Source organism: Rhincodon typus, chromosome 8 (assembly GCF_021869965.1).
Source record: "Rhincodon typus isolate 14 chromosome 8, sRhiTyp1.1, whole genome shotgun sequence".
Classification (NCBI taxonomy): Eukaryota; Metazoa; Chordata; class Chondrichthyes; order Orectolobiformes; family Rhincodontidae; genus Rhincodon; species Rhincodon typus.
The window spans coordinates 53,706,846-53,721,871 of NC_063339.1; the positions used below are offsets into that span (position 1 = coordinate 53,706,846).

The 15,026-nt window shown below is 39.0% G+C and overlaps 1 protein-coding gene across 1 annotated transcript in view; it reads left to right on the top strand.

Moving 5' to 3' along the window:
* ttc6 (tetratricopeptide repeat domain 6) overlaps window positions 1-15,026 on the top strand; it is a 183,228-nt gene that overhangs the window by 32,437 nt on the left and 135,765 nt on the right. The window contains exons 2-4 of the mRNA XM_048600425.1: window positions 2,296-2,412; window positions 4,557-4,799; window positions 9,957-10,099. Coding sequence (XP_048456382.1) covers window positions 2,296-2,412; window positions 4,557-4,799; window positions 9,957-10,099 — 503 coding nt within the window. The remainder of the gene's footprint in view (window positions 1-2,295; window positions 2,413-4,556; window positions 4,800-9,956; window positions 10,100-15,026) is intronic.

A 15,026-nucleotide genomic window follows, 5' to 3' on the forward strand; every position in this document is an offset into this window, starting at 1 on the left:
TTACTCCCTACCCCACCCACCTCCCTATTTTCTGCATATAAACTGACATTTTCCCAGCCACCATCAGTTCTGAGGAAGGGTCACCGGACCCAGAACGTTAACTCTGTTTTCTCCTCCACAAATGCTGCCGGACCTGCTGAGCTTTTCCAGCAACTTTGTTTTTGTTCCTGATTTACAGCATCCGCAGTTCTTTTGGTTTTTATTTAAAAGGATTTTTGAGTGTAATGCTGATGATATTGGTATGATCCCAGCTGATGGAAACACCAGGTAAGTTACATTCCAGAATGAAACCTTCTTTGATTGACCATAAGTTTTATTTTTGCAATTTGGTTACTGTGGTAGTTAGCTACTTAATATATGTACTCGAGGCTGCCAAGTTGTTTTTAATTAAAGAAGATACATTTATTACATAAAAGGAAAAACAAAGGCATATATATAGATATGTATAAAAGACTACTTTGGTAGATCATCATTGACAAATCATACATGATCTTCAGCTTTATTAATAGGGGCATGAACTAGAAAAGCATAGAGATTTTATTAAGTTTGTATATAATATTGGTTTGGTACAACTTCAGTCACAACACTTTATAAAAGATGTAAAGGCATAGGAGGGAATGTTGAAAAGATACATGAGAGTGATTCCAGGGATAAAAAAAAGAAAACAAGCTGAAATTCCAGCAGGCCATGCTGCATGTATGGAGTTCTGAAGAAAATTTGGAACATTAACTCAATTTCTCTCCACAGATGTTGCCTGATCTTTTGAGATTTTTCAGCTGTATTGGTTCTAATTTCAAATTTCTAGCATCTGCAATGTTTTACTTTTGGATCCAGGGATGAAGAACTTGCATAATATCGATAAATTAGAGACTCTGGATTTTATCTCCTTGGAGAAGAAAAAGTTGAGAGGAGTTTTAACAGAGGTGTTCAAAATCAGAAGGAGTCCAGACAGAATAAATTGGGAAAATAAAGCCCTCATTGTTGGAGGGATTGAGATCAAGAGGATATAGGATGTAAGATCATTGGTAAAATAAAATAATGAAGATAAAAGAGGAAAGAGTTTTATTCAGAAAGTAGATTTAGATCTGGAAAGTGTTGCCTGACAGTGTGGTGTAGGCCAGTTCGGATTATTTTCTGAAAAGGAAGAACGTGCAAGAAAGGAAGAAAGCTGGGGAATGACATTATGTGAACTGCTCAATCAGAGTGCTGGCATGGAAACAATGAACTGAATGGCTTCTTTCTGAGCTGCAACAGTTCTGTGATGTTGACAATGTCCCTGAATTGCATGGAAGTTGAGAGCTATGATAATTTTCAAAGGGGCTGGCAGCACTATCCTCACCTTCCTCTGTGACTAGAGATCTGGTTTGTGAAAGTTGCAGTTAGGTGCCTCAGAGAATGCTCCTGGCTGATGCTGAAGTAGAAAAAAGTATTTTCTGAATATTTTCAGTGGTATGGTTTTCTATTGGGAGCCCTCTTCTTCCCTCAGCACAGAGCTTCCCCTCTGCTGCCTGTGCCCCGTTAAAGCCTAAGAGGAATCATAAGTATGAACTCCTCACTAATTGGAGTATCCTTGCTCACAGATCTTCAAACTTCACTGAATTCCTTTAAAAAGTCCAACAACACCTCCATCTCACTCAAATGACCTTTGAGAGACGTTCCAACAACATAATATTTCTACTAACTCTACAGCAGCAAATGAAAATCAAAAGCACCTCATCTTGAATGTGCAATGCAGATTACTTTAAATAGCACTGATGATAGTGAAACAAGTGTTGGTTTTGGTGGGAGATGGGTTGTGGGAAATGGAAGGGGAATTGTGGAGGTTGGCTGGCGTGTGGTGGCAGGCTATCAGGGACCCCTTGCTCATGTCAGAGTGGCTAGTAATAGGACCTCCAAGAGCCAAGAAGGCATTGAGTGATGGCATGCTGTACTCACTCTGCATACTTCAGCTCGATACAAATCCATCAGAGCACTTTTCTAAGCATCTGGAGTATTTTGCTTTTGCATGATATTTAATTAAATGTTTCTGGATTCTGTTTCTGTAACTTAATTTGGATGTTTAAATTAGTTAGTTAAATTCACTTAGTTTAAATTCACACCTGAGGTTTAAGAACTGAAAACAAACTTCAGTTGTTAATTAATCCAGAAATAGCATTTTCGTAAATCTTGAACATTAGTGACAGGGACATTTCTGCCCTCTAGTGTTCAGTATCTGAAAAATTATTGTTACATTATATGTATGTACATCAGATTAATGTTAAAATACTAGTCAGTAAAAAATGCTTCATTTTAAAGGATGTGACGGAAATCACAGCAGAGCAGAAACAGGAGAGTGAAATGGCATTGCTGCAAACTGAAGGGAAGATATCACTGACGGATTCTCAGCAGAGAGCTGGAAAGCAAATTAAAAAGGTACAATTTAACTACATATGTTCTTATGTAAAACAAGCACAATTGTTTGGAAGCATTTTGTTTTCAACTTAAAAGTGAATGAATAATCCATTGTTTATGAAAACTTACAGTAAAACTGAAAAACGTTCACAAATTGCATGGATGGATTTTATACACAAATTGTTGACACACGAGATTTTATTGTGATTTTATACTTAGCAAATTTAGATTTCAGTCAGGTGACCTCAGTCGGTGATGTGCCCCCTAAATAGGGGGAAGGAGATTCAAAAGGTGAATGAAAATTGTTCTTGGTAGTTTAAATACTCTGAAGAGTGGTTCAAATGGCATTGAGGGAGTCTAGAAAGGGGACTTTTGAGATTTGGGGCTAAAAATTGCACATAACTTGCTCGTGGGTATGTGTATCATGATGCACAATTTCCTACACCCAGTCGAAGTGATACAGACAGCACAAAAACTTTGCGCTGCTTAATCATCTCCTGCTTACTGGGTACAGCCCAGCTTAAATGCACTGCTGACTGGCTTCATGCCCTGCAGGGGGCAGAGCTGCTTGTGAGGTTAGCAGAAGTTAAAATTAGCCTGCAATCTTTAATCATAGAATCCCTGGAGTGCAGAATCAGGCTATTCAGCCCAACAAGTCCACACCAGCTCTCTGAAGAGCATCCCCTACCCTATCCCTGCAGTTCCCATGACTAACCCACACATCCCTGGGCACTATAGCACAGTCAATCCACCTGACCTACATATCTTTGGACTGTAGGAGGAAATCTGAACACCCAGAGGGAAACCCATGCAGATACAGGGAGAACATGCAAACTCCACACAGACAGTCACCCAAGGGTGGAATTGAACTCGGGTCTCTGGTGCTGTGAAGCAGCAGTGCTAATCACTGAGCCACCGTGGCTCTCCTTAGGAAGGCTGTGGAGGTGTTAGAGTTTTTTTACGTGTAGAGTTTTTCATTTCAGAATTTTAACCAAGAGGATGTTGTGATAATCTGTAGCATAAGGATGAGAAGATGGGGAACTGTGGAGCAGCAGTGACTTGGCGATATCTTGGGCAGATCAGAATTTCATGAGCTGTTTGGAGCTGCTTTCTCTGAGGTGCTCATGTAAGAACGATGGCAATGGCTGCAACCTCGAGAGCCAGGTTAAATGCATCAGATTTCTACAAATTTGGTGACATGCTACAGCGATTATTGCTAGGCTTCCCAACACTGTTGAGGCATTGGCAGTGTTGTTTTAGAATGTCAGTGTTTCCACCATGTTACTAGATTGTGAATGTCAAATTGAGATTGATTACATTTTTGCTATCCATAAGAGATATGGGGACAAGACAGGAACACGGAATTAAGTTGCAGGTCAACAGTGATCTCTTTGCAATAGGTGGAACAGGCGCAAGAAGCTAGATGATCTACTTTTGCTCCTGTACTACCTCAGTATGCCCCCCCACCCCTCTCTGGTTGGGGCAATTTGAAGCCCCCTCCAAGTTAACATGCAGTTTCCCAATTGGGAAACTAGCTACCTTTCTTGCTCGCTGAGGTGCAGCTGATCAAGGAGCTGGTGAGTGAGGCCTTTTCAGTGGTTACTAATGACCACTTAAGGGCCTTATTTGTTAGTAAGTCGAGAAAGTTGCCTATTGACCCACTAGTTGAGCACAGAATTGCTCAGATGGCAAGAAAGAGTTAAGTTTCTCTCCTGGACTAACTTGACCACTACTTTCCTTTCTTGTCTTTCTTCTCACCACCTCCAGGGAGGGAAAAATTACACACATTATCTTTACGGGAAAGTTGCATCTTCTTATAATTGTACATTTTATATATATTAAATGCATCGAAGAAGGTGGTGACAGAGAAGCAGAGGTGGCTCTATTTCCTTAGAGAAAGAATGGTATGTTCTAAAGTAATTTATCAAATTGGACGAAGAAAGCACATTGCGTTAAAAGATCCTTCAAACAACGAAGTGTCAGACTAAAATTTAAATCATGGATTTGAGGGTGAACAATGAGAGGGTAATTGTTCAGCTTTAGTTTCTGGTGCCCCTTGAGTGCGTGTCAAAATTTATGCTATGAACTGTGCAAATATTCAGAAAATTGCTTCTTAAATGTTAAATAATTTATCTACAATTAATCAATCAATTATTGCTGTTCAGACTGAAATGTTAAAAGGAATCAATCAGAAACTCCAAGAGGAGAGAAAAACCACAAAGGCTTTGGGCAGCACTGTAATAAGTCCAACGACACCTTCAGAAACAGAGCAAAGGCCAAAATCTGAGGCTGCACTTACTTCAGCACAAGTGACACGTTCCAGACAAACATCTTTTGAGGTTCCGTACAGATTTCAGGATACTCTAACCAACGAGGATATAGAAAAGATTCTTGCATTACCTCGAAAGGTAGGTTAAAAAACTATTTATCACCATCTACATTGAATCATAGAATGACCCTAGTCCCACTGCCCTGTCTTTTTAACCATAGGTCTGCAAATCTTTTCTCTTCCTATAATTATTTCATTCTCTTTTGAAGGCCACTTGTAATTTTCCTCTGCCACATTTTTAGGCAAAACATTCAAGGTCCTAAACTTCCTCTGCATAAAAATATTATTTTTGTCACAATTGCTTCTTTTGCCAATATATAATTTTAACATTTCTGTGCACGCTCTTGTCATTAAGTCATTTTTTCAAAGTGTAATTTTACATTTAATTGAGGTGTTTAAGGCAACTGAAGGATTTGATAGGATAGATAAAGAGATATAGGGCCAGATCTTCCATTCTCTGGAAAGTTGGAGACTGGATGTAGCCTGAAAGAGGTGCCTTGGGATCCCTTCGAAGTCTTGCTGTGGTGACTAATGAGGAAATTACTCAGGATGTTTAAACTTCTGACAGCATGTCTGGAACCCTCGTAAAAGTCTCTACCTTTGAACTACAGTCAGGGCTTTAGAAGATTCTGATTTATTTTAGGGATAGTTACCCAGGAAATTTAAGGATTAAAAACAGTTTAAATTTCTGGGGCCTGTACTCTCCTGTAGCACCTGACTCCATGTGGGAGGACCATACTCTCTCTATCGAATGTGCTCCAATCATTTTCATCCACTCCTGCTTGATTGGAGAGGTTATGCTCATCCTGTTGTCCTTTGGAGAACTCAGGTCAGTGTAGCGCCTTGGGCCCTGCAGCAGGATATCTGGATGAGCGGCAGACCTGGGGAACAGTCATCTTAGGTCTCTTCTCCATTCCAGTAGTTGCTGCAGCCCAAGAAACCCTAGTTAGCCTGTATAACCGATGCCATGGTTATTGCATCATTGAATAGTTACAGCACAGAGCAAGTGCTAACACTTTGCAAGAACATAGAAATTGTCTTAAACTTTCTTTTCATTTGTCCATGGAATATGGGCATTGCCTGCTGGGAAGCACTTATTGTGCATTCCTAATTGCCTAGAGACATTGTCGGTGAAATGTTTTCTTGTCCTTTGAGATGGTAGAGGTCATTTGTTTGGGAGGTGCTGTTGGAAGGGCATTGATGAGTAATTTCAGGGTTCCTTCCATATGGTACATGCTGCTGCAACAAAGTCTTCTACTGTTTTCCCTGTAGCCTGCACATTTTTTAAATCTTCAGATTCTTAGCCCTTTTGAAGCCACATCTGTCTCTGCCACCCTCTCAGCCAGTGTATTTCATTATCTTACCCTTGTTTTATTAAAAAAAAGTTTCTCATGCTGCCTTTTGTTCTTTTGTCAATTAACTTAAGTCTTTGTCCTCTGAGTTTGGATCCTTCTGCCAATGCAAACAATTTCTCTCTATCATTTCGTTTCATTTCAAACTGTTGTATCAAATCATCACTTAACTTTCTTTGAAGGATCTTTGGAAAAACAGGGATTGCAAAATGGAAAGGGTTATTCTTGTTGACAGAGGAAGGGTGCAACTACAACAATTACAAATTCTGTCAGGACCTTGATTCAAAAATCAAATGTGCAATGTGCATCTGATTTTGAGAAGGCTACAACCAAAGTAAAAGGAATAAGTACCATCTTTTCTGAAAGATAGTGAAATTGATGTTTGGAATGTGCGGCTAACTGAAGGGCCATTCCAGAAATCAGGAGTCCAGTGATAAATCAAATTTGAAACTCTGCCTTCAATTCCCATTCAAACAGTGTGTCTACACAGCTCACACCAGCTAAGCAACTGTGTCCATGCTGGCATGTCCTTGGAGAGGGAATATGTGGTGTTCACAACTTGAAGTCTTCGTAGCTGATGGGCACTGCAGGGCCTGGAGTACATCATTAGCTTCCAAAACCACATTTCAATTTGAATTTGTAATTTCCATATGAGTTTTTTTTTTGGTTACAGTGCACCTTTCAAGGGCTGTCAGTTTGTATAATTTGGTTTAATTTGGCTTTAAAGTTGCTAAGAAGAGTAGCTCGCATCATCCACTCATAACCTGGTCCCATAAAGTACATTGTGGCCTGGTCAAATGTTACAATTATTAATGGAGGCCACTCAATACCTCACCTTCCCCATTGGCAATGGCAGATCATCCCAAAGTTTGCAAGCTATGACATTGCAGCTGTCATACCCTCAGACAACTCATTGATGAAGATGCATAACACTGAATGTACAGCAATGTTTTTACCTTTCTGCATATCTGAGAAGAACAGATAGCAATGTTGCTTATGGCTTCCTGGGAGAAATTGTCTTCACATTGTCACAAGATGGTCCCTGTCTTCTCTGGCCCCAATTCAACTGCTTTCTCTTTGAAGGAATGAGGAATGTCATGTAAAGTGGCTGTCAGTGTGGTTGAAGATGGTTTCCTGTCTGATTCTTAGTTCCCTGAAGTTGTTATTTTTGTTTTACCGCTGGTGCCTTGTGGTCACTGATGTTCCTTAGTAGTGGTTATCTTTCTGAGTGGGGTTGCTGAGGATTCAGAGCTTTTGCCTTCTAATCGGGATGGCAGCATCGACAGTATCTCCTGCTGTTCTCAGTTGGCAGCCTCACAGGTGTTCAATTTGGAGGCTGCCTGTAGTAAAATGGGGGATCCAGTTCTATGGCCAATAAATATGGGATTTGGGATCTGCCTGGCCTCCCTAATGTTACCCAAGTTAGTGGTAAATCTTATACCAATGTTTCAGATCAATGATCTCCCATAAGGTCTAGAAAAGTTGAGGACATAGATTTTTTTAAGCAAGTACGTTTAAGTAACATGCAAAGACATTTGCATTAGTGATCTTCCATTAAATTTCTTCCACATCATTGCCAAGATTTCGTGAAATCGTGAGAAAGCATTTTTCTAGCCACCTCCAACAAGGAACAACACCAGCTGCAAGTTCCCCTCTAAGTTGCTCACCATTCAGACTTCAAAATATATCACCGTTCCTTCGGTGTTGCTGCGTCAAGATTCCTAGAACTTGCCCCCCAACAGCACAACAGAGGGTGTACCTACAATAAATGGACTGCAGTAGTTCAAGAAGGCAGCAGGCAACCACTTACTCAAGGGCATCTAGACATGGGCAATAAATGCTGGCCCAGCCAATGACACCCATGTCCCATGAACGAATTAAAACAAAGTTCTGCATTGTATAAAGCAAAATATTTCTCCACTGTATTGCTGATCAACAGCCCACAGTCTACTGGAAAAATATGGAGAATTTATTGGGCACACAAATTGTTAGTGTTTAAATTGTCCAGTAATTTGTGCCGAGGGAAAGATGACTTATGAGTCACAAATTACTACAAATGTCTAGATGATTTGTGTCATATACCATTAGCCTCATGAAAATTGCAGCTTGCTATCAACCTCCGCATTGAGTGTTGAGAAATTTCTGCATTTGCAAATCAATTGTTGGACAAACTAATTGCCATTGGTTTGGGTTTGTTCTTAACAGAGAAATTTAAAATTTAGCATTATTCATATTTTTTTCCTTAAATTCTCTCTCTTTTTCAATCCAATCTTTATTTCTGTTTCTTTGATTTTCTGTTAATTTCATATTCTAGTTGTTCAATTAAGCTTGCCAGGTGCTATCTATTCACATTTCTAGTCATTTGCTCTGGAAATATTTTTGAGCTGAGGGGTGAGTGAAAAAAATCTGATGGGCCATATCATGAGATATCCCTCTCCAGGAAATGTTAGACTATTAAACCAAACTGTAAGAAATGATGATATATTTAATCATTGAAGTGTATTAGTCTAGAAATATTAAGTAAGTGTACAAAGCATTATGTATTTGGATATGTCAGCTTAAAATGTAATTTGCAAACCTTTCATATCAATACAAATTAGGAAATCTAAAAACCGAAAGAACTGTGGATGCTGTAAATCAGGAACAATAACAAAGACACTGCCAGACCTGCTGACCTTTCCCAGCAACTTTGTTTTTGTTCATTTCAGAAATCTGTCTGGTTCTGTGTTTAATTTCTCAAACATCACTGTTTTTGAAGGAACTATTTTGTTTTGTTGTGCAATGTGATCTGATTTTGAACTATAATTATCACTGTTTTTTGAGGCGTGCTTACAATATAAGCAGAAATTTACATTCTGCTGGTGGGTTTGCCAATGGGAAGGCTCATTGAATTCTTCAGATGGCCTTCCCATCAGCTCCTGCCTGTTCCAAACTATTTGCAATTTTATGTGGGATTGATGAAATCTGCTTTTCCTTGTTTTAATTGAGGCCCTTAAGTGGCCAATTCATTACAATTTACAGACCATTTCAAGAACGGTTCAGGCCAGGGGAAAATGATGCTGTTCATGCCTAAAGTGGGAATTGGAGGGTGCTTCCATCAATAGGCTTTTTTCAATATGAAGTCTGCCCTGCAGATTGTCCCCTCCCCTGCATCTCTATCAATACCTCCGTCCCTGAGCCCTGCCCAGCCCTCTGAACCTTACCCATTACCACACTGCGACTTGCACAGTTACCTAGTCCTGAACCTCCAGGACTTCCAGGCTATAGGACCACTTGCAGATGCATTCCAGTCCACTGTAGTTGCTGGATTTCCTCCTGATTGAGTGTGGATGGCCCATCTCCAGCCATGGACTGGCCAACTCTTCAAATGTTGGAAGGGGACATCTTGCCATTCTAAGTATGAATTATTTGGCATCAGGTTTTTAGTTTAAATGTTTCTGGTAGTAATCTTTCAAACTTTAACCATTGACCTGAACTTATTAAATGAAGGCAGGACATCAGATGTTTTAGTTTCAGCTAAGGAAATTAATACTAATGGTAAAAGTTGTGCAGCTAATAACATAAACAACTCAGGGTTGTGCTAGTTGCTAATGTTTCCTTAGCAGTATTTTTCAAGCTGGCTATGTGTGAACAAGAGTAAGTTTTAATTTATTTAATTCAAAAATTAGGATAATAAAGGACACAAATTACATACTAAATGCATGGCGTTTTTCTTCCTAGAAAAGTTACATTTTTTATTTCGTTTGGACATTGCAGCCTGACTAAATTTTAAAATTGTTAAGATATTAATAAAATTAATTTCTATCTCTAATTACTGGCCCAGTCTTGACAGAACTATTTTCTGTTATTGTAATTATATATCATACATTTTACCTTATTTCTAGGTTTCTGTTTCTGATATAATTCATATAAAAGGAACTTCATTTGGATTAACAAAGGGAATTTCAGCTGATCGGCAAACGCTACTTGAGAATGAAGAGTCTGACCAACAAACCTCAGCGCCGGCCACACGGATTCCAATAAATAAGTACAATGCAATTATTATGTGTGTTACATTTCAGAGAGGTTCTTACATGGAAATTTCTACAAATAGCTTGTGAATCTTATACATGTAATTATAATGCTAGGAGACAGTCTGAAAGGCTTTTAGCTTTGTACTTCATTTCTTTGTATGTAGAAATGAGGAAATTCACCACAATCACTTATAACTCTGTTACAGACATAACTTACAGACTTCAACTCTAGCTGCCTCAGTTACGGGTTTAAATTGCTGTAATTACTCATCCAGGCACGATTTAGGCTCCAATTGGTCTGGTGCCAGCTACTTATGTGGTTTATGTGAAACTCACTTAATTTTACTCCTCTGTGTCAATAGTGCTTTTAGAACAAGTATTAAGCTGCAATGGCCACACCTTACTCATTTTCTCTCCAATCTTTATTGAGGTTTAAACAAAATTTAATTATTAGCTTTTGTAACGACTGAGGCCTCTGAAAGGTATGCAGCACAAGGAAGACAGCCTTTACATGAATTTACTGACAGTTCATAAATAGATAACATTCTCAAATAAATGAGCAGTAAATGCTCTAAAACGGTTTATTATCATTTTTTTTACTGTTTGGGAAGAGGGCATCGCTATGAAGGCCAGTATTTATTGGCTATTCCTAGAGTGCCCTTGGAAAAGAGTTGTTGAGTCGGCTTGTTGAATTGCTGCATTTCTTGTAGTAAAGGTACTTCCAGAATACGATAAGAGAGACAGTTCCCAGATTTTGTTTGATGTGATATCATACAATCACCCAATATTACACAATATTTTACTCAAATTTGCACCTTCATTAATATTAGGAGTGAGAGAAATCTTGAGAGAATTTGGGATAGGTTGATGGACTTAGAACATGACATCTAAGACACCCACAGTATGTTACTTTAAGAGATTTAGATTTTGTAACTAAACCATTTTTATGTAATAAGTGTTCAATGGTAGCTAGTATTAATGTTATGGCTTGAATAAGTGGCTATGATAAATGGTTATCATGCAATCTTCATGTGGAATTGAACTACTTTTCCAAGAATTGTAAAATAATAACCAAACAGATCACACGCAAAGCCAAATAAATGGGCAATGAATTGTGCAAAATAGTAAGATTGGGCTAGCCTAAATTCTCTGTTAAGTTGATTGCCAAATTCTAGAACATTTACTTCATAACAACACAATTAGAATAAAACATATAATTACTTTTTAAAATAAATTCAAGACAGTTATAGTATCATGGACTTTACAAATAGAACTGTCCTTATGTTCGTCAGCAATTATTTGTTTGTTTGCCTCCTGACTGGTGCCCATATAAAACAAAATCTTGCACAGCAGAGGTTTAAAATGAATATTACTTCTGCATATTCTCTGTGGACAGTGATGGCAAAGCATTAGTCTCACTACATCACCATAGTATATCTCTGTCTAGCTTGCAATACAGTTCAGCACATCATCACTGCATTCAATATTGGAACTCACCACATCTTACATTGCAATGCCACTGTCAACTCGCTTAGCAAATAGAGCCAGACACCCATCTCATGCACTGAAGTAGAGTGCTTCTCAGGGCTCTGAGCTTGCTTTCTTAGTACTCACGCACTTTGTGCTTTGTTGAACGCAGTATCTTTGGCTGACTTTGCTATTTAGTGCAGTCACCAAGCCAGGTAGTTTATCATATTTAATAACACTGCACAGTCAAGGGTGCAGACATGTTACTATATAACACCATGCTACGACAGTGTCACACTACAACATGTATTAGCAGCTACTTGGCAGACACACTGAATGTGCTTCAATCAAATGGCCATGTCTAGGGAGAGTTAGTCCTTTGTTCAGTCATTAGGGAAATGGCCAATCAGGGGTGCCACCACAGTCAGTCAAAGCCATCCTTTGATTTCAGACCAGGAGCTTTGACATGGTCATTCACATGCTTGGTGTGATCAGGATGCAGGGATCAGTGTCCATCTATTCCTGGGATTGAGCAACAGTTAGTCCTGCAGGTTGAGTGAAACCAATTTGGAGATTACTGGTAAATCAGTCAGAGAGCTGCAAAGAAGTAAGTCAAGGGACTGGTTCATCCTCAGTCAAGAAACTTCATGAGGTGTCCCAAGTGAGTGAGTAGGAAGCATAGCAGACAGAAAGGGTTGGTAGTCAGGGAATAGCATGGGTGAAAGTCATTTAGGGAAGATGTTACATACAGTAGTGAGAGTGGAAGGCCATGAGCTTTGGTGGGTGGTGGACACAGTAGCAGAGTTAGCATAACTGTGTGATATTAGAGAGAAGATGGTGGCATTTATCATTAAGAAGCAGAGAAGGTCATTAAGCTTCTTGCAGCATTGCTGTGCAGTCCTTTGGTTTGTGGACAGTGTACTGATGCAAGTGGCAACTTCAGACCAAGCTGGTAGCCTCTCATGCCATCATGTCCTGTAGTAGTGCTGAGGAAAGAGGATGTCCCTCCTCTTCTCCATCCCATTCACCAAGTCACTATTTGTAAAAAAGGGTGTCAAATTATCTCTCAGCCATGTTGTATGGAATAACACAACAACACACTAAAGGCAATTGCTTGGTTTTCAACATTTAAAGTGGTATATAATTGGGATTTAATGATGGGGCTTTTGACACCAGCAAGGGCTTCCATCTCTGCTGAGCACAAGATTGTTTGACTGAAACGTGAGATCCATAATTAACAAAGCAAACAAATGTATGAGAAAAGCTGCCTGGTCTGATGGAGGGAAACTCTCCATGAAACTCTGTGAAAGTGACACAATCAAAATGTGGGAAGGTTAAGCCCAAAGAATCTACTGCTGTCTGCATTTTGTATTAAAGACTATAGATCTTTCCCATGTTCCTATGTTTCATTGTCAGATTGACTTCATTAAATTCTCTAAATTTTTGTCTTGTTTAAATTAGTTGATTAGACCGACTAGTAATATATCCTGGATTCTTTGTGCCAGGAAGTATTCACATAATTTAGGATAGAGTCTTCTGGTCCATGTAGATACCAATAACATAGGTAGAACTAGGAAAGAGGTTCTGCATAGAGTGTATGAGAAGCTAGGTACTGAATTCAAAAGCAGAACTTCCAAAATTTTAATCTCTGGATCATTAGCTGAACCAAATGCAAATTAGTATACTGTACATAAAATTAGACAGATGAATACATAGCTTAAAGAATGCTGTGGGTGAAGTAGATTCCAGTTTGTGGGCCACCTGAACCAGTACTAGACAAAATGGGCATTGTACTATTGAGATGGTCTGCACTTGACCTGGGGCTGGAGCCTGTGTTTTTGTGAACTGCATGACAAGGAAGCAGAGAGATGATTAAATTAAATAGTGAGGGTAAGGGATCAAATGTGGAAAGATGTGTTTTATTGAAGAATAGAGACAACGCAAGAGAAGATAATAATTAAATGGGAAGTGAGGGTCAGAGAATTCAAGAAAGGGCCAGTGAGAAAAATAAAACATAGGAATACACTAACAATCAAGATGAGCTGCTACAAAGATAACAAAAACTAAAGGCTCTGTATCTGAATATATGTAGTATTCATAACAAAGTAAAAAAATTGATAGTGCACTTCGAAGTAAATAAATACAATTTGATAGCCATTAGACAAACATGGCTTCATGATGATAAGGATTGGGTCCTGTATATTGAAGAGTGTATGACATTCAAGAAAAATAGGATGTTGGACAAAGGGGAAGGGATAGCACTGTTAATCAAGGAGGACATTTGTTGCAATTGTTAGTAATGACCTTGGATCAGGAGATCATGATGTAGAATCAGTTTGGGTGAAGATAAGAAATGTAGAGGAAAGAAGTCACTGGTGGGAGCGGTCTACAACTCCCCCCCCACCACTTAACAGTAATCACAGTGTGAGGGAAAATACACAAGAAGAAATATTGAGTGTTCTGGTGCATGAGTCATACAAACTTAGTATTCAGGTACTGCATGGAATCAAGATGGCTAATGGAATGCTTTTGTTTATTATGAGAGGAATGGAACATAAAATTAAGGATGTTATCCTTCAGCTTTATGGGGTATTCATGAGACCACATCTCGATAATATGTGCTGTTTTTGTCTCTTTATTCAAGGAAGAACGTAAATGTATTGGAGGCAGTCGGAGGAGATTAACTAGATTGATACCTGGAATGAGCGGATTTTCTTATGAGGATGGGTTGGACTGGTTGGGTCAGTTTCCACTGGATTTAGGAGAGTGAGGGTTGACTTGATTGAAGTGTACAGAATCCTGAATGGTCTTGACAAGGTGGATGTGGAAAGGATGTTTGCGCTTATGAATGAGTCCAGAACTTGGGGGGACGCTATTTTAATATTAAACATTACCTTCTTGGGATAGAGATGAGGAGATTTTTTTCTCTGAGATGCTGGTGCGACTTTGGAACTCTCTGACCCAGAATTTGGTGGATGTGGGATCATTTTTAAGACAGAGATGGATAGATTCTTGTTATGTTAGGGAATTGATGTTTATTGGAGGTAGACAGGAATGTGGAATTCAAAACCCGCAACAGATCTGCTAAGATTTTATTGAATGGTGAAGCAGACTTGATGGCCTGAATGGGTTACTTCTGCTCCTATTTTGTATTTTTTTATGATTCTACGTACATTTTATTTGAGCCTGGTGTCTTTTCTCTGGAATTCCATTCCAGATTCACTTTATTATAGTTGTGAGTACAGGTAGTGGCAATAGGAAGTGAAGAATAAAAGAATAAAATGAAGCAGCAAAAGGGGGCAAATGACAAAGTTAAAAAGTCAGTTGTATAATACCTACCTCAACCATACCTTCTGCCTTCTTGCTTAGCTCACTTTTTTGGCCCCTAATTGACCCATCTCTCCTCCTTTCACACTTTTATTATAAGAGATAGTAAGAACTGCCAATGCTGGAATCAGAGATAACACAGTGTGG